At 38.3% G+C, this 19,870-nt stretch overlaps 1 protein-coding gene across 2 annotated transcripts in view; it reads right to left on the bottom strand.

Annotated features, from left to right (window-relative positions):
- Positions 1 to 19,870, bottom strand: part of LOC129145744 (putative ankyrin repeat domain-containing protein 19) — a 40,031-nt gene that overhangs the window by 12,217 nt on the left and 7,944 nt on the right. For both annotated transcript variants that reach the window (XR_008551740.1, XM_054694868.1), the window contains exons 2-7: positions 11,905 to 12,019; positions 11,565 to 11,738; positions 8,272 to 8,378; positions 5,954 to 6,091; positions 3,420 to 3,538; positions 2,469 to 2,528 (exon numbers count right to left, since the gene is read on the bottom strand). Coding sequence is in view for 1 of the 2 variants with exons in the window: in XM_054694868.1 (XP_054550843.1) it covers positions 2,469 to 2,528; positions 3,420 to 3,538; positions 5,954 to 6,091; positions 8,272 to 8,378; positions 11,565 to 11,738; positions 11,905 to 12,019 (713 nt within the window). In the remaining variant the exon portion in view is untranslated. The remainder of the gene's footprint in view (positions 1 to 2,468; positions 2,529 to 3,419; positions 3,539 to 5,953; positions 6,092 to 8,271; positions 8,379 to 11,564; positions 11,739 to 11,904; positions 12,020 to 19,870) is intronic.

Genomic DNA, 19,870 nt, shown 5'->3' with positions numbered 1-19,870 from the left:
AAAACATGGACTATGATGGAGGACTATGGGTGCTTTGGTGGCAGGAAAACTATAGTGACCACATCTGAGAGAAGAAAACCTACATTGTGAGAAAACAAACAAGGATGTAAAGTAATGATATGTCGTCAATTTAAAAAAACAAGGAAACTTGGTCTAGAGACACTATACAATGCAGCAGGAAAAACAGGAAACACTTTCAGACTGTGACTCTAGTTTGATAAAGTACAGCCTGTGGAGACTATCTCCTTCCATAAATAGTCTCTCTGGATATACTTCATAGAGTAGGATGGTTCAGTTAATGCTGCCTAGTAGTGAATGATGTCATATTTCTCAACCCTCCCCATTATACATCCAACATTTACAGAAATTAGGATTTTTAGTTTGTAAGCCATTACTGTCACATGCTATGCTTATGAATAGCAGCAAAAACCATAAAGAACAAGGAAATCTTAAATGCAAACATTTTAAGCTGTATGATATGATCTACTGTACGATATGATATGATATGATGTGAACTGTAAGCTGTATGATATATGATATGTAAGCTGTATGATATATAAGCTGTATGATACTGTAAGCTGTATGATATGATATGATATGATATGAACTGTATGATATCAAATATATGAAACTGTGTGATACCATATATATGAAATTCTGACAAAGGCATAACTATGGAGACAGTAAAAAGATCAGTGGTTTCCAGGGGTTAGAAAGAAGGGAGAGAGGAGTAGACAGAGCACAGAGGATACTTAGAGCAATGCAACTATTCTGTATTCTGTAAAATACAACAATTGTGGATCCATGTCAATATACATTTTTCAAAATACATAAAATACACAGCACTGAGAGGGAACCCTAGTGTTAAAATTAATTATGACTTCTGGGTGACAATGATGAGTCAGTGTAGACGCACACATTTTTATAAAGGTACAACTGTGGTGCAAGATGTCAACAGCACATTTGGCTGCACATGTGTGGGAGCCAGGATATACAGGCACTCTGTACTTTCTGCTCAGGTTTGCTGTAAACCTAAACCTTTTCTAAAGACTTTTTTTCCCAAAGGGTTTCCTCTGACCTGCTACTACCACATAATAATTTATCAAGGCACAGTCACTTCAAAAATGAGAATAAAGTAAGCAAATACGGGTATTATCTCCCTAGCTGATGTACATGATTATATATAAAATAAGCTCTTTTAATTTTAAACTTAAGAGGCAAAATCTGATAAATATTATTGACTATGTTGTTTTCTAATTACAATGGGATTCAGCATCATAAGAATCAAATTAGATCATCTGCCTAATAAGCAATTTTTATTTTAATTTTAAATCAGAACTTGCAATGCTTATTTTGTCTCAGAATTATCCTGAGAGAGTAAGAGAATATAAAGAATACATTGTAATTATCTGTAATAACCACAGTAGTTTCTGTATAAATATCTGTTAAGCACTCATCAAAAATCAAAAATGTAACCAGCACTGTAATTTAAGGTGGATGATGCAACTGAAACTAATACTATGTTATATCTTTATATTGCCTATTAAAATAAAATTTTAAGATAAAGCCAAACATTAAGGTTAGCATAACTACTAGAAAGATTTCAGGCAGTGAGCCTGAGACTGCTCTCCTTAGAAATTCCTCCTTGAAATGGCTGACCCTTGGTGGGTGTCTGGGAAAGTGGATTTGGGGAAGGTTCCTTCTATTCTCCAATTGTGCTAAATTAGGAGTACAAGCAATGTGGTTTCTGCTGAATATTTGCTTTCTTTCTGGGGAAGTGGAATTTCAGTACATGCTAGGGAGAGGATGTCTAGGCTACAGCAAAACACTGGAGCACTGGGGCTGGCAGACACCCACTTTACATGTGCTGTCATATTTTGAGATGGAGGAACTAGGCACATTCTGAGAATGCCACAGGGAAAAGACACTTAAAACTTGCACCTGTTTTCCTTCAGAGTTTGCCCCAGACACCTTTTCACTTTGCTGAGTTTTCCTTGCATCCTTTCACTATAATAAATCACAAGCATGAGGGGCCTCCCCTCCCCAGGGGCACAGCGGGTTGAGTGCAGCACTGTGAAGCTGTCCACAGCCTCTGCAGTGCCAGTTTGATTCCTGGCCAGGAAGGGAGATTCCCACATGGCACGGCAGACCTCTCCTGTCCTGCCCGCTGCTCCCCTCAGCAGTGTATTTCAGTCCGTCTGCCTGTTCTGCTCTCTGCTCTGTCTCTGGGGAATTCTCTCACCCTCCTGCACCTCTGGCCTGTACCCCAGTTCTTGTATAAATGAATAAATGTTAAAAAATCAATCACATGCATGAAAACTACTATATGCTGAGTCCTGCCAGTTCAGTGAATAACCCGAGCTGGTGTGGTTAGGGAACCTCTGATACAACCACATGAAATGAAATTCTTGTCTTGAGGGTTGATATGTCAGACATAATTACTGTCCAAATGATATTTCACAGAATACCTTTACTTGAATCTGTGCTTGATCCTGGTCCTGAAAATGTGTGTACTTCTGTCCATTCAACTAAATGCATAAAAGATACAGATGAAACAAGGATATCAGGAAATAATATGAAACAAGTAACAACTCTATATTAAAAAGAATTTAAAAATAACGAATACTGATGAGTGACAATATGTTCTATAGCATAAAAGTTCCTGTAAAGAAAATGAAAGGCTCACATAGTCAATTTTCTTCAACTAAGCAGGGTTTATTTAATTCCTCTTTATAATAGTTGTGACACCAACAGGTAACTGGAATAATTATGTAAAAATAAAACTATCACATATGTATAATAACATACTGATTATAGAATACTGATTTCTAATTCTTCCCTTGATTTCTTATAAAACCAGAAACATAGTTTAGGGGCCTCCCTGGTGGTGCAGCGGGTTAAGCGCAGCACTGTTGTAGAGCCTCTGCAGCACGGGTTTGATTCCCATCCAGTCAGGAAGATTCCCACATGGCGCAGCAGGCAGGCCTCTCCTGTCTCACTCGCGGCTCCCCTCGGTAGTGTCTTTGGTCCATCTGCCTGTTCTGCTCCCCGCTCTGTCTCTGGTGAATCCTCTCACCCTCCCACACCTCTGCCCTGTACCCCAGTTCTTGTATAAATAAAAATAAATCTATAAAAATAAACATATTTTAAAACAAGTCCTATTTGTTTGAATGTGATTAGAGGAAATATATACAAACTTAAATTTTAAGAACTTTTTTTTGGAAAGGCAATACTGTCTCAGATTTCAAATGACTACATGTAATTTCTTTAATTGTGAAGAACAAAGCAATTAAGAAATTTTAAGTATACAGGCAATTTGTACATCTTTTTCATTGCTCTTTCATTATCAAAATTCCTGTATTCTTATTTTTTCCTCTGTGGTAGCACCACCAAGAGTAATTCACTATCTGAAGTCTTACCTAGATCATTCTCTTCCTTCTTTTTATCATTTTCCTTCATTTCTTCCTTTTCGTTCTTTTCATTCTTTTTGTTCTGTTTGTCCTTTTCACTTTTATGGTCAAGTATTATTTTGTGATTGCTATATGTAAAAAAAGGAAATTAATAAAATTGCTAATTTTAATACTTATGTGAATGTTGAGAGAAACCCTGCACAGTGAGCAGAAGGGTCTTGACCTGAGTCTCTAAGGCATGTGAAAACACATGCATCACGGAGGAAAACCTCTGAGTGACTGGACCTGCTGTTGAGTGCCCCGAAAGTGATCTGTGTAGAGTCATGCCTCAGTATCTCCACAGCCAAGAAACAATTAGGAGCAAAACTCCTCTGCTCTAGCTAATGAGCAATCAGATTACATATAGGAGCTGACCACCTGGCACTTAAAAGTCGAGAGTAGGCAAATATCAGCAGCAAAATAAAATAGTTAATCATTTCAGCTGTCATTTTATGGTGCACATTGATGTTATGCCTAATGCACTCTGAGAAAGTATATAATGAGCACTAAGACAATAAAGATTCACTGCATGCTGGACATGACAGTCCCCCATGTCTGATTTCCCTCACCCTCATGTTGCAGGTCCAGGATTCAATAGAAGTCCACATGTGAACAACATTTTTATTCTTAGAATATTTCAGGTAATAACAGAGAATATCAAAACTTTAATTATCCCACACACTTCAAATGTGTAAGAGCTACAATTTGTTTTTAATCAAACAGGTAACTTAAGAGATTAGAGTTAGATTAAAATATGGAAAGCATCTTTATGTCAAGTTTCAAATAGCCATCTGATCCTGGACAAACCACTTCCCTTTGGCTCCCTTTTCCCCTCTAAAACAGATATCTGGCTGTCCCATTCACAGAGTTATTAGGAAATTTAATATACCCACCACACCCCAAAAACAACAAACAAACAAACAAAAAAAAACTAATGCTCAGAGAAATACTGAAGCAATGAAATAATTTCTTTTTGAACTTTACTGGTAGAACTTGGGATACCAAACTTCATTAAATGTGTGCTTTTTTTATAGTTCTAACAACCAAATGTTATATTTTGGCTAGTGAATGGCTCTTCCCCTGGGGCTTAGAATTCAAAGGCATCTCAGCTACTATAGAATTTGTAACTATATTTATAAATATATCACCTCATTAGATAACATAATTTTCCCCCATAACCAATCACATGAAGAACAGAAAACTAAAAATTCAAGCCTGGGTTTGACTAGTTCTATTCCTTTTCTACCTCTTCAAATTCATAATTAGTAGATCATCCTTAGAATGATATATAATCCCCAGGTTCATATCCAACTTACCTGGGATACACAACCTGCTTTTATAATACATGGAAATTGAAGAGTCACAGATGGGGTTTAGCTTTCCTAACAACCAACTAACCATTCCACTGAATTACCTCCTTGTGAAGGAGATTCTGAAAAATATTTGAAACTTCACACAGATACAAGTCACTTGGGGGGTTTTCACTATTATGAAAAACAGATCATTTGAGGGATCAACCTTAATCAACCAGTTAGCACCCACTACTCTGAGAAGGACAATATGGCACTTTCCACAACTTATAAAAATTGTCCCACAGGATGTAAAGCAGCTTTGGGGTACAGATCTGGTACCAAAAGAGAAAGGATAATCTTAGCACTTCCTGCACCACTGCTTCAACTTCTCTGATAGCTGAGATTGGGTCCAAATAATATCTGCTAACAAAAAAGACAGACAAGACCCTCATAGGGTAATTCATGGTCAAGGTGTAGGCTAAGTTTCTGAGTGGGGAATAAGGGTATGTGTGGCTAAAGCTTGGAGGGGGGGCCGCAAGAACATAGTGGCTGAGCATATGACTATATGTATATGAACTAAAGAAAGTCGTGACATTGAAGTCCTAGTGGAAATCACCATGGAGATGGAGGAATCTGATCAGCAGAGGCATCCTGGGAGCAATGGTCAATAGTGACCAGACTACAAGAGCAGTTTCAGGAGCAACACTGCAGTAACAGAATCAATGGGGACAAAAAAATGATCAGCATGCCATTCACCATTTGCCCTCCATGAAACTTGTGAAAAAGAACTGTCTCTCATGGATTTAAAGAATGTGTTGCTTAGGTTCTTAGAAAATTCAAGGGGGAAAGATAGGCAATAGCATCTAAGGGGAAAGTATAGGATTTTTTGATAAAATGAACTTTTCAAAATGCAAATAACTAGTCAGAAAAATCAGACATGTGACGGGATTTTGTGACATGATTTTGTAGAGTTTTGCTGGAATGAAGTGGATCACATCAGAATCCCTAAGGATAAAGATCGAAAAGTGCCCACTGCTACTCCCAACTAGTCTAGTCATGGCTTGGTTTCTGGCCGATGCTGTGGACTACCGCAATGCCATTCCACAACTGCCTACCCAAACTATGAAATCCCACCTGTTACAGAAGAAGCAGCAGTTAAATTCTTTTAATCCTCAGGTTAGTGATAGCTAACATTTTAATGTAAACACTTACTTAATATAACCATGAAGAAGAGCATACTGGTCAGCAGTCCTTCCACCCCGATCTTCAGAAGAGCAATCAATGCCATGCCGGAGGAGAATATGAATGACCTCTGGTGAATCATGGCATGCAGCAAACGCGAGGGCTGAGCTAAAATAGCAGAGATAACTTCACCCTTGGGAACTTAAGTTACTTAGAGAGCTACTTGGATCTATTCTACGAAATTCATCCCTTGCCTGTCTTTCTAGAGTTGACCATTTACGTGTGCAAGTATTCATCTCTGTAACTTAACTTGAAGGCTAAAAGGCGGCATCGTGTCCCATTGGGACCCATCACAGTAGAAGCCGCTAATTTAAGGCCCTTTGATGGACAAGAAACAATGCCAAGATCACTTATCTGAAATAGGTGAAGCTCTGAATGAATTATTTTCCATTTCTTCCTTAGTCTGTTGTTATCAGTTAAAGGTTAGGTAAGTAAAAGTTATTTGCAAGCTTAAAACAGTGATATTGATAATAATGGTAACAATACTCATAGCTGCAGTTAATGATGCTGATAATGCATTGCTAAGCATCAAATTAAGTGCTATATCAACAATCTTACACAAAATGATCCTCAAAAGATATACAGTTGACCTTTGCACTTTGTAGGGGTTGGGGTGCTGACACCCAGCACAATGAAAATCCATGCTTTTGAACTCCCCCAAACTTTAACTACTTATAGACTGCTATTGACTGGAAGTCTTACTGATACCATAGACAGTTGATTAACACATCTTTGGTATTTCTTTACATTCTTACCATAAGGAAAGCTAGAGAAGAGAAAAAGTTATGAAGAAATTGATAAGATGCATTCACAGTATTGCAGTATATTGAGTGATAGCGTAAGTTTACTCCCACCCCTTCTGCTCACTGCAATAGAAACAGGAGGTAGACGTTAAATTATTAGTCAGTCATTAGTATATATTAGTCAATTTTATGCTCTAATGATTTAAAACTGCATCTTTACATTGGTTCACATTTTCTTTGATTAAGAATGCCGCACATGCACAGTCTGTACACACAGATGGTGTACAGTGTGTAAGTATTAACAAACTTTTATTTTTTATAAGAGATTTGTATAAAATTTATGGTAGTAAATGATAAAACAGACTATTATCTATATGTAATTTATGCATTCATGACATATCTAACTTTTTCTGAATATTTTCAATATTTCAAGGCTATAGTTTGTGAGTTTTTCAAGTTGTGCTGTTCAGGTGTCAATTGTGCTATTATCTTCCTTTTCATATGAGGAGCATATTGGCTGATGATAAGCAATGTTCCTAAGGTCACACACCTAGCAAGTGGCAAAGATAGGAATTAAACCCAGGCCTGTGGAATCTAAAACACATCTCTTCTCTGTCACCTACTTATGAATTTTCTTTATAAAGAAGAAACTTATTCTTTATAAAGAAGAAATTTCTTTCTTACTTCCACCCATATCAATTGAAAGTAAAAGCAGGAAAATAAACTAGAAGTGGCAAAGGAAAAAACCAATGATCCTATAGTATCTAGTAATAGTAATTAATATTCACATAGGGATATAAGCTAATATAATTAGTAATCTTCAAAGAAAGCAATTTATAACAAGTATTATCCAAAAAATAAAATCAACCTTTCTTTATGTCTAATATGCATCTTTTAAGGAAAAAATATTGAAATGGAAAGGCTAAAGTCGTATTACTAGAAGGATTTGCAATTTCAGGTTGGTGTCATATACTAAACTAAAAGTTAGACTCCACACTTCACAAGACTAATAAACCAACAGGAAACCATGTGAGGTAACATAAGGGCATACAACCGAAAGAATCAGATTGTGTCATCAGCTAACATAAGAGCTATGAATCCTGCTATGTTGTTCTTCATATTACACAGTAAGAATAACTGGTTTTCCAAGGGCAAGTCCTAGGAGTCTGACTGTGGAACTGATGTGCCAGTGGGGGATGGAGGGAAGTGTGTAGATTCCCAGTGTGGGAGGGTGCACAATGGATATGTGGGAGGGTTGTGGGTGTTATAGTGGTGGTTGTGGCATAGTAACATACATCTGAATAGGTGGGATCCTTTACTTCTGAATTCTATACAGTGCTGTACACTAATGTTGCTTTAATAAATGTGCACTTGTGTGCACACACACACACAATTAAAATATTTGGGGAAAAAAGAATTGGTTCTCTTCCTAACAGGACATGTTGATATTAATAATTAAAACCCATGTGCTTCTTATTTAATTTAATCTTTCTGGTTTCAGTAATTGTTACCACTCTAGAACCACATAAAATTTAAAATACATACCTTCCAAACCTATCAACAGCATTTATATTTGCTCCCTTGCTTAGCAAAAACTCTATTAATTTATTTTTTTTTTGACTCACAGCATATAAAAGTGGTGTATATCCAATCTGTAAACAACAAACACAATTTATGGTTTACAAAATCACATATTTTAAACTGAATTTTAAAACTTAAAAGAGATCTCCTGAACTCAAACCTAGAAGAAAAATCAATTTAAAAGTAACCCCTTCCTTCTCACCAGTCACTTCATATGTGCTGTTCTTTCTCTTTAAAATACTTCTTTCTCTAGCCTCAACAGATGCAAAGTTATTGTCCAACACTCTTGTCAAGAATTTCTTGGTCCCAAGAATCTTGCTTCCACTACAGAATTTACATGGTATACTTTAGTTATTTTATTCCTCACCATCTAAACCAAGAATTTCTTGAGGCCATAGGATGCTTGTTTTTTTTAAGCCCTTGTAGGGTAAAGAAAATGTCAGGCTTTTCTGCCCTCCCACCATCAGGACAGATGATGGATCCTTGAGGTCCTGAATGCATGCCTGATGGCGGGCACCTGGAATAGGATGTAGGCAGATGTAGAAGGGATTCACCTGGGCTAAGACTATGCTTTTTTAAGGGCGGCATCACGGGGACGCGAGCAGAAGCCAAGAAGCTGAGAACGAACAGAAGCCGAGAGAAGGCCGGAGAGCCCACGGAGTGAAGACCTGCTGGGGGCTGGGAGGCCTGCCAGACTCCCGGCCCCCCAGCACCCCAGCCTGCCATATGCCTGGTGAACCCCAATAAAAGACCTGCAAAACCCCTGAGGGCTCCAGAACTCCTCCTTTACCCGGTCTGCATGGGATCCTAGAAAACCTGCCCTGTGTCCAGTCCTGACCTGCAGCCCTGTATCTCCAAATTCTGAAACAGTAATAAATGCTTGAACCATTTTTTATTGAATTAATAATCTCAATGGTCATCTCTGGAATAGTGGTTCTTAACTTATAGTCCAAATAACCTACTTTTGGCAGAAGTTAAGGACTATGCTCCACTAGAAACATTCCATGATCATTTACTGCTTTAGAAAATTACAAAACATTACATGTCCAGTTCTAAAAAAATCTGTATAACTTTGCTGAATCCCTTTTGAACAATACTTTCTTGTGACAAACATTAACATTTCAGGAATTAAGAGTTCCAGGGATCATTTTGAGAATTTTCTACTAAAGGTGATGGTTTTCTTCCAGTAAGGCACATTTTTTTTTATTCCTTTTATTTTTTCTCTTTTTTATTTTTATTTTTAATATTTTATTTTATATAATTCTTACATCATTTTTCATTTTTGCACAATTTATGCATTTTAATTTTGGTTATATTCCCCATACAATTGCACCACCCCATTATTTTGACCCTAATCCTTCCTCTCCCCGCCCCTCAGCACCCGTAGTGTGTCTCTAGTTTATAGTTGCTTGTTGATTTTGTTTTTTACTTTGTATTAATTAGTCTTTTTCCTGATCCCTTATTTAGGCTTTCTAAATTCTTGCTGAGTGAGACCATCCAGTATTTTTCTTTTTCTTTCTGACTTATTTCGCTGAGCATGATGCCTTCTAGCTCCATCCATGTTGCTGCAAACTGCATGTGTTTATCTTTCTTGATTGCTGAGTAATATCCCATTGTCTATATGACTGGATCAAGAAGATGTGGTACATATGCACAATGGAATATTACTCAGTGAGGCACATTTACTTGGTTCTCTGCTATCAGTGGTACCTGGCACCCTGATGTCACTATCCGGCAATCTTACTTCACTTGGATTACTAAGGACATGGGCTCTGAATTAAAAAAAAAAATAGGCTTCAAATGAGTTCTGATTGCTTATTACTAAATGGTCCTTGGGTTGCCCCTATTAGAAGATGGAACTTTTTTATCTTACCTTAGTAAGAGAAAATTCAGTTTTTAAAATTCACTTTTAGTCTGGTTTTCATTTTCATTGCCACTGAAAATTATTTTCTTTTTTTAGAAGTATGGGGACCAGAAATAAAAATACAATGTCCTCTATATGTTGAGAATTTGGCAAAAAAAAAAAACACAGAATTTTCCTTTACCAAATAAGAATTATGATTTGTAAACCCTGAAGAGCATCTGAGTAAATATAAACTAAAGGGGGAAAAACAGCTCTTCCCTCTATTGGCAATTACCCTCAATAGCCAAATTTCCAAGTTAGCCCACGTGTTTATGATTGCTCTCTTCCTTTTCCCTTTTCCCTCCTCAGGCTTGGCCAGAGAGAGAGAAATCATTTTATGAAAAATATTGTTTATGAAGCAAAAATTCATCATCAGCAGCAGACTTCTTTCATATTACTTTTGTTTTTGAGTTTTAAAATAAAGACTATTTCCCAGGCAAATTTTGTTGTCCTGTGTTTTCATTATTAGGAAAAAAATACTGGGTTGAAAATAAAATTTTTAAAAATAACCTTTAACCAATTCAGTGCACAAATACTTGGCAAACACCCCTATAAAAATGCTAAGCCCCTCTACTGTATCTTTTAGACACATTATTATTTAAAGTGGAATTTTAGACAATTATTTAAAACCATTTTCATTCAGGGAGTGCTCGACCCTCCAATATGTACATGTGACCCACCTATGTCAGGGCTGTGGTTACAGAAGGTAATGTATGTCCAGATGGAAAAGCAGATCGAATGACTTCCCTTTCACCTGCTCCCCTGTACAGCTATGCCCCACTGATGAGCTATGCAAGAATGAGCAGGACTTCTTGCTGCGGGGAGCCCACAGTGGTTCAGAGCTGGCAGCATAGTGAGCAACACACGTGGATGCCCTTGTTCGATGTCAAGACATGACCTGACCCCTTGCCCTGATTTCGGAACCTAGGGTGCTGGGCCCTGACAGCCTGCTGCTTCTCTCCGTGGGTAACCATGCTGGCTGTGGCGTCTCAAGTCCCCCTTGTACCCAGCCTAGTAGCACCCATTTCTTGGACCCATGCAGAGTACCTAGCACCTATCATGTCTTCAGTCTTTCGTGGGTGCTGAGCCTACACCCACTGCCAGGCACTAAGGAAAAGTTTTTCCAACAGGGGTGCATACGTGATGCAGTGACAGACTTTTGGCCTTTCCATGGGCACCATCGTTCTCTAGATCTCCCTGACTTGGCACAGAGTTGTGGTGATAGGCCCTTGTGTATAGTCTTCAGGATAATGTATGCATGCATACATATCAGAGAGATATAGATAATAAAATGTTTTGTGGCTTAAAAAATGCAGTTCCTATGTTTTGTAAAAAAAAATTACTTGGTCTATACCTTGTTTTGTAACTCAATATTTGCTTTGTGTAAAAGCAGCTTTGTTATTATGGACTCATTTTCATTTTGAACAGCATAGTGGAGCGCAGAGTTGCCATCAGCGTCCAAAATATCTGGATCAGCACCATGTTCTAGAAGAATACGTACACATTCTTCTTCCTGGTTTTGTACTGCCTGTCAGTATCACACAAAGAAATAGTAAATTCTAGGAATTAAGGTTAAACATTTTGTAGGTTTTGGCAATTAGCTAACTTAAATGAGGTTAATGTACTAAATTCATTTCCAGTCAAGTAAACTAAGTCAAATCCATCCCATGCTGGTTGAGTTGGCTACCACATACCTTCACCAGAGCTGTCCTGTGCGCGGCATCACACAGGTTAAGGTTGCATTTTCTCTCTGCAAGCAGAGTGACCACTGCACTGTGACCATGGGCTGCGGCCAAATGGAGGGGAGTCCTATGAGAGTTAAAGGCACCTTTAGGAAATCATAGTGCAAGATCTCAAATACACCACTACTCTTGGAGCTATAAACATGAATGAGCTAGTTATTCCAATGTCTCCACAACATCATTTTCTTGGGGAAAAGGACATTTATTAGCTCTTCTCACTCACCACATTAATGAAAGAGCAGCCTGTTTGAATAGAAAAGCTTGACCGTTGGAGTCAGTACCACTGGACTTGAATCCAACTTTACTCTGTCACTTATCAGCTGTTTTATCCTTTCTATGCTTCAATTTCTCTTCAGTGAAAGGGGGATAAAACAGTCCTTGTCTCACAGAACACTGTGATGATATTACATGAGACTCTATGCAAAGTGTTCAGAATAGTCCCCAGCACAAAGAGCAACTCAATCTTATTAGATAATATTACTCGTATTACCACTAGCACCACTTTGTGAAGGCAATAACTCAATTAAATAAAATGATTCAAGTACACCAACTTTGAAGGTATATTTAGGTTTAGAGGGAGAACTGTCCTTCATTGATTCTAAGATGCTCCCAGCTTCTCACATTTAACCTCCTGACACTGGAATGCATAAATGTATAATTCATAATGTCTCATAACCATAATTAACAGCATTTAAAAAAGTCTCATTGCTACATCAAATAGTGGGGTATCACATCATCCACAGTATGGCACACTAAGTGAAGTATAGTATAAACAACAGGTCTGTTGCAGTTCTACTCATATGCTTGGCAGTTAAAGAAACTGTAATTGTTTTTATTTTTTTTCTTTACATGCATGCTTTATTCTATGTACAACAAACATTTTTTGCTTCCTCATTTTGTCCTTTCAAATTTCATGAATTATATTTAAAGCATTAAGAGGCAAGAGAACTAAGCAAATAATTTTAAAATGATTCTTTTTAATTTTTTTAATTATTTATTTTTTACATCATTGTTCATTTTTAAACAATATTTGCTTTCCCCTCCCCAGGTGTAGTCCCCATAGAATTTCCTTCACCAATGCACCAGTGCATCATCACCACAGGCCCTTGGGTTCCTCCCTCCCACCCTCTGATCCCTCTCCCTCCTCCTCCCCTGCAGGATACCTCTGGCTTAAAATTATCTGGTTTTGTTGTGTTGTGTCAATAATCAAAAATGATAAACTAATTTTTGGATGGAGATGGAAAGAATTATGCTCAGTGAAATAAGTCAGAAAGAAAAAGAAAACCATATTGGATGGTTTCACCTATAGGAGGAATAGAGGGGACCCAAATAAGACATCAGTGTAAAAAATAGTAACAGTATAAAAAATGATTCTTGCTGCAGGGGGCATTGTTGCCCCAGCCAGATAGGATACTGACAAACAGCTAAGAGAAAAGGCCTTACACTGTGGGGCTGAAGATCTGGCATAACTTTGTTTTTTGTTCTTGGTCATAGAGAGAGAAAAATTTATCAAAAAGTATATTAGGCAATAAATTATATGTATCAGCATACTATAAGTAAATAGCACGGAAAATTGTTTGTTTAGAAATTAGTTGTTGGGCAGCTTGGCCCACTTGACAATGGGAGACGGTTTGTTGTGCATGCCCGACAAGCAATCCAGCACAACAATTGTAGTGGGTCCTTCTTTTGCCTTCTCTAGAAGTTTCTTGGGAAAGTTTTTAAAAGAATCTATTTGAGTTAGGAGTTTCTAAATAGAAAAAAGTTCTGATAGCTGAGTAGCAGCCGGTCCCCAGCTGAAGGCCATGAGGATAAAAGGAGTCTTTTCTTGCTTAGGCTTTGGCTGATAGGGAGGTACTGGCGGCTATCAACTGTCTTAGGTTATTGTTTAGCTGAAACAATGAGTTTTAGTGAAAGGCTTAGTTTTTTATTAACCTTGAAGGTTGCCTTCTTACTGAGAGCAGGTAGAGGCCAAAAGCCCATAGAAAAAGAGATGCACTGATTGTTTGTGTTTTGCTTCTATGCACATGATAATGTAATCTCACTGCTTGCAAAAAATGTATAAATAAAAACCTGCTGAGCCTCTCGGCAGAAGATACTAACACCTCACCTAGTGTCGGTGTCTCCTCATTCTACCTCATCCCCTTCCCCTCAGTCCTTTTGTTTTCGCCAAGGACGTCTCATCCTTTCAGCAACCCTGGACATGACATTTTGCCACAGGCTGGTGCCAGGCAGATTCTTATTACAAATTTTCAAGAAACTTTAGGCCAAAAGAAACTTATGATTCCTATGAATAGAAATGGCTTATTTTATGCACTATTTTTAGTGGTAAATGCTGTGGAAGTCAGTATGCCAATTATGACTATTAGTATTCAATCTTATTATACATTTTCAAATAGGCAAGTAAAGATTATCTTTTATAATTCCCTGCTTTTAGAAATACTTTTGTTTCCAAGGAGGCAGGAAAAACTTCCACTGAGAATAGGTGATAATTCATTACTTCAGTTTGAAATTTCTCACCTTGCTCAGACTGGCCTTGTAGCTTTTAAGGATAAAATATGTAGAATATTTCTGCTATGTAATGATGAACAAAATTGGGTTGAATGAATGGATAAATACAGCTGGAGACTTCAATATGTGTATGATTTAATCTCCATTACTGTCCCTGGGAAAGTCATTACTCAAGTAGCAACCTTTCAAGTAGTGTAAACCAAGTCTACCTATGGGCTAACACTAAAGGCTGGGGAGTCAGTATAATCAATTTGAACAACCACCAGCTACAGCATCTAAGAGAGCTGAGGCTGCCACTTATTCAATGCTTTAAAAAAAGAAAAAAACTTTTAGGAAATAAAGCAAAATATTTGCTATAACAATAATCATCACTGACAATTATTTGTAACAATAATAATAGTAATTGTCATCATGTATGCCTACTATTTATATTTTCATAAATACGCCAGTAAAATAACATGACTGATCTATAATTGTTTATAAAGTTATTTATAATCTATCTATTTAAATATGTACATAATAATCAGCAAGTAAATATAAAAAGATTCACTTTACTCTTGAAGAGGCAAAATAAGTCAGTAGATACCAATCCTCAAGAAAATGTTTAAAAAATGAAAAAAGAAAATATTTTTATCTGTGGAACATCCATATTCTTGCGGTTCTCTGCAATACTTCATTTATAATAAATTTATACTAGAATGTGTATACATGTTCACTGCAAAATAACAGATTTTTTAAGTGTTAGTTATAATGCAGAAGCTCAGAAATAAAAATTGGATCACATTTTGCACAAATTTTCAACTAACAGATTATACTGGGATGTATTTATTATCAAATGACGCTTTTCCTCACTAAATTGTCTCCCAATGTACATCTTTGCTACTCAACATATCTGTCTTTGTCACTTTCTATGGTAACAAATGATCTCATGAATGTAGTGGTTTATTTACATAATCCATTGCATGACTCCTACCGAATACACTATTTAAGCAGTGCTGAGAAAAAATAATTGCATGTTACAGTTCTCTACTTCCTAAAAATATTTTACAATGAAGTTAACTAATGGGTAAAGAACTACGTAATATTAAATGTGGTACTTGACACCTAATTGCCTTTTTGAAAAGGGAAAACAGATTGAAATGTGAGCCACAGAGTAAGTGCCATTGTGTGACATCCCCACAAACACAGTAGATTGGAAATTATTTTTTGACTCTTCCATTACATCAACTCCTTTACCACCTGGTCCAAACTGTTTGTTCCACTGTACACTGGTCACTTGCACTATTGCAAAACGTCCAATTTCAAATTAGAAGTTTCCTTTTAGTTGATTTAAAAAAAACTATTCCTGTTTTTAAACAGGAAGAAGATAAATTTTTATCTTATATTTTAAAAAAAAGTTGTAAGCACATGGTCCAATTTATTTTTGATAATAATATTCTTTGGATAAAGAGAGGGTTTTCATTTTTTATGTTGCTAGGTTGATCTCAAAATTCTTCCTTTGAAAGGCATTCTTAAAGTAACTGTCAACATCAAAAACATAGCAGAAGATCTGGTAATAAACACACAACCACAACACAGATGTGTGCATGCACATGCACACACGCGTGCACACACACACATGCCAAGGTAGCTGGACCAAGTTCCCAGGTATGGGGCCTCCCCTGCTGGCACAGTGGTTGAGCACTGGGCTATGAAGCTGCCTGCAGCCTCTGCAGCGCCGGTTCGATCCCCGGCCACGGGCGAGGGTCCCACATTGTGCGACACTGCTTCCCTCAGCAGTGTACTTCTTCATCAGTCTGCCTGTTCTGCACCCCGCTCTGGCTCTGGTGAATTCTCTCACCCTCCCATGCTTCTGACTGTACCCAGTGCTTGTATAAATAAATAAATAAATCTTAAAAAAAAAAGTCCCCATGTATGCGCTATGGGTGGGAAGGTCCACACTTATGCTTCAGCTTGTACCCTAGAAAGAATCTTCAGGGAGCATGCTATTGATCTAATCCAAAACCAACCATGGAGAAGCCCTGCCCACAACATGGCAGTGCGCCCAGATTGACCCCTCTCCTAAAAGCATCTGTAGAAAAAAAGAGGGGAGGCGTAATAAGCTTCTGGAAAATCCAGACTCTTTGGTCAGACATCAGAACATCTTCAGGGAGATCCAAAGCCTGAGAAGGATACCAGCCATAGCCCAGTGCCAAGCAATCAGTGACTCACCTACATTGGAGACCTCTGGAGACACCCCACAGGTAAGAAACTGTGACCCCAATGAGGCCACCAACAGCACAGAACCCTGGAGACCCCAATCCTGGGCTCTCAGCACTCTCACCTGCATCCTCAGAGACCCTCAGACACCACACCAGTGAGAAAGTGGGACCCCCAACACCTGCAACCTGTGTTCCAAGAGAGGAGGAACAAAAGTTTGGAAGCAATGGGAAAACAATGAATCATCTAAGAAGTTGAGTTCAGAAGGTGAAACAAACTAAGTTCGACAGGATAGCGTGCACTGAGCAGAGCAGGGGCTCCTGCAGGTCCCAAGCCTCTGATTGGGAAATGAGCTGAGCCCAACCGGGTTCAGCCTGACAGGGTCTTACCCCGCCGGGATCCACCATCAGATTGACTTGCAGGCACTGGGAGAGTGCAGGCCCTGCATCACTCTTGGAAGCTACGGACCACAAAACTCCCCTCTGGAACTGAGAGAGGGAGGTCCCCACAAACAGAGGTGAGAAGGACAGCATTTGCAGAGTGGAGTGCAGCTCCTGCATGCCGCAAGCCCTCGCTTTTGGAACTGGACTGAGCCATACTGGGCTGGGGCAGGACCCGCCATCAGGTGACCTGCCAGCACCAGCAATGTGCAGCTCCTGCACCACTGCTGGAAACTAGGGACCCCATAATACCCTCCTGGAACTGAGGAAATACAGAGGACAGGAATCATTGGGGACAGCACCCATCCATATATTCACAGCATCACTACCCTTGTGGAGATGTGGCCCAATAATGCTGGACTTGGTCTGAATACCAGTTCCCGACATCCCAGAAGGAGGACCCCAGACAGAGGCACGGCAGTACCAGCATCACAGTGTCCCAACATACAGAACAAACTAGAAAACAAACAACAGGGAGAAGGAAAAATACAAATAACCAAGAAAGCCCTCAGGAGAAGGACACACCACAAAAGGGAATTAGCCACCAGAACTCAACAACAATGACATGGAAGAACTTCTCTGCCCACCAGATAGGGAATTTAAAATTGTCATGATTAAAAAACATAAAGAAGACAAAAAGGAAGAAAATGATATGAAACAATTAGTGAACCCAAGAATGAAACTGAAACCTTAAGGAAGGAAATAAAAGAAATGTAGGAGATTCAAAGATCATGGAGGAGCTAAAGAACTCTGGGAAAAGTGATGAAAACACAATTGATGAAATGGAAGAATGAATCAGTGCTCTCGAAGATATAGACATTAAAAGAACTAAAACAGAAAAAGAGAAGTACAAAGGAAAAAGAATGAAGAAACACTTTGAGAATTAGATGACTCCATGAGGAAAGGAAATATAAGAGTCATAGTGTTAGAGGGAAAGGATATCCTGAGAGAACTCCATAGAGGCTTTGTGCATGCCACCCCCACTCCATCAAGACACTAGGAACTACAATTCCCATGATCCCCAATGGGAAGTTGCAAGGACCTAAGGGCAGTGTTAAGTAGCCATTTTCTCAGTTTACAAATAAAACCAGCCAGGTTAGTGGGATCTGGGGGCACTTGGCTCATGCTCTTGGCCAGGCAGGTTGGGTCTCGGTGGGTCATTTGGGATTCCAGATAGGCGGAATGGGTAAGACGTATTTAAGAATTCATCTCCCTCTTTTCTCCCTGAGTTGTACATTTCCTCATTTCCCTTTCCCTTGTAAATAAACCTTTGTTAACCTTTTGTGTGTGCCTGCAGAGTGAGTCCCTTTTAAGCATGCGAGGGGGAGGACATACAGTCAGGCAACCCATTTTAGAGCAGGATTGCCCTGTAACAATAGGAATCCCAGAAGTAGAGGTGAGAGAACAAGGAACTAAAACTATTAAGGAGATAATTGAAGAGAACTCCCCAAGCATGAAGATGAGAAAAAAAATGGACATACAAGAAGCGAGAAGAATACCAAATTTCCATGATGAAAGGAAAACTACAGCAAGACCTAATTGTAGTAGGGCTCCCAAGAATACAAGGGAGAAATAATGCAGCTGATGAGGAGGAAGAAACAGGTAACATATAAAGGAAAACCAATCAGACTGACATCAGACTTCTCCAAAGAAACACTGCAGGAAAGAATATTATGGAGGGACATACTCAACAAATTCCAAGACAACAAATACCAATCAAGAATACTTTAACCTGCAAAACTCTCCTTCCCTGAGGAAGAAAAAAATAAGGACCTTTTCAGACAAACACAAACTCCAGATATTCATTACGACTAAAACACCACTCCAAAAAAATACTGTAAGAAGTCCGTAGTATTATGATCAAGGGAACAATACCTCAAGAAGAAATAACACTCATTAACATTTACTGACGTAATGAAGGAGCACCAAAATATATCAGACAACTATTATCATCTTGGAAAACAGACATCAGAGAAAACACATATGTAGTAGGAAACTTCAACACACCACTATCAACAATGGATAGATCAACGAGACAAAAAAATCAGCAAAGACACTAAAGCTCTAAATAAGGATGTAGAGCACTTGGGCTGAACAGACATCTACAGAACACTAAACCCAAAAAAATCTAAGTACACATTTTTCTCAAGTGCACATGGATCATTCTCCAGGATTGATCACATACTGGAACAGAAGACAAATATCAACAGATACACCAAGATTGAAATCATACCAACCATCCTCTCTGACCATGAAGGCATCATACTAGAAATAAACCATAAACAGAAGGCAAGGAACTCTCCTACCTCATGGAGATTGAAACCCACACTACTGGAAGACCACTGGACTAATGGGGAGATCAAAGAAGAAATTTAAAAATTCTTTGAGTTGAATGACAAGGAGGACACCAATTTCCTAAATGTATGGGATGCAGCAAAAGAAGTAATAAGAAGAAAATATAAAGCAATAGAGGCTCACATCAAGAAACAAGAGAGAACTGAAAGAAACAACCTAATCTCAAAGCTCAAAGAACTAGAAAAAGAACAACAAAAAAACCCTAAAACCAGTAGAAGAAAAGAAATAATAAAAATCAAAGCAGAAATAAATGAAATCAAAACTAAAAAAAACAAGGCAAAAGATCAATGAAACCAAAAGTTGGTTCTTCAAAAAAATAAATAAAATAGACAAACCCCTAGCCAGGCTCACAAAGGAAAAATGGGAAAAAGTGCAAATAAACAGGATCACAAATGAAAGAGGAGAAATCACAACGG

The sequence above is a fragment of the Talpa occidentalis genome, unplaced genomic scaffold (assembly GCF_014898055.3).
Source record: "Talpa occidentalis isolate TD23 unplaced genomic scaffold, MPIMG_talOcc4v2.1 talOcc4.14, whole genome shotgun sequence".
In the NCBI taxonomy this organism is placed as follows: domain Eukaryota; kingdom Metazoa; phylum Chordata; class Mammalia; order Eulipotyphla; family Talpidae; genus Talpa; species Talpa occidentalis.
The sequence above is the reverse complement of the archived record's forward strand: the minus strand, read 5'-3'. Positions and strand labels throughout refer to the sequence as shown.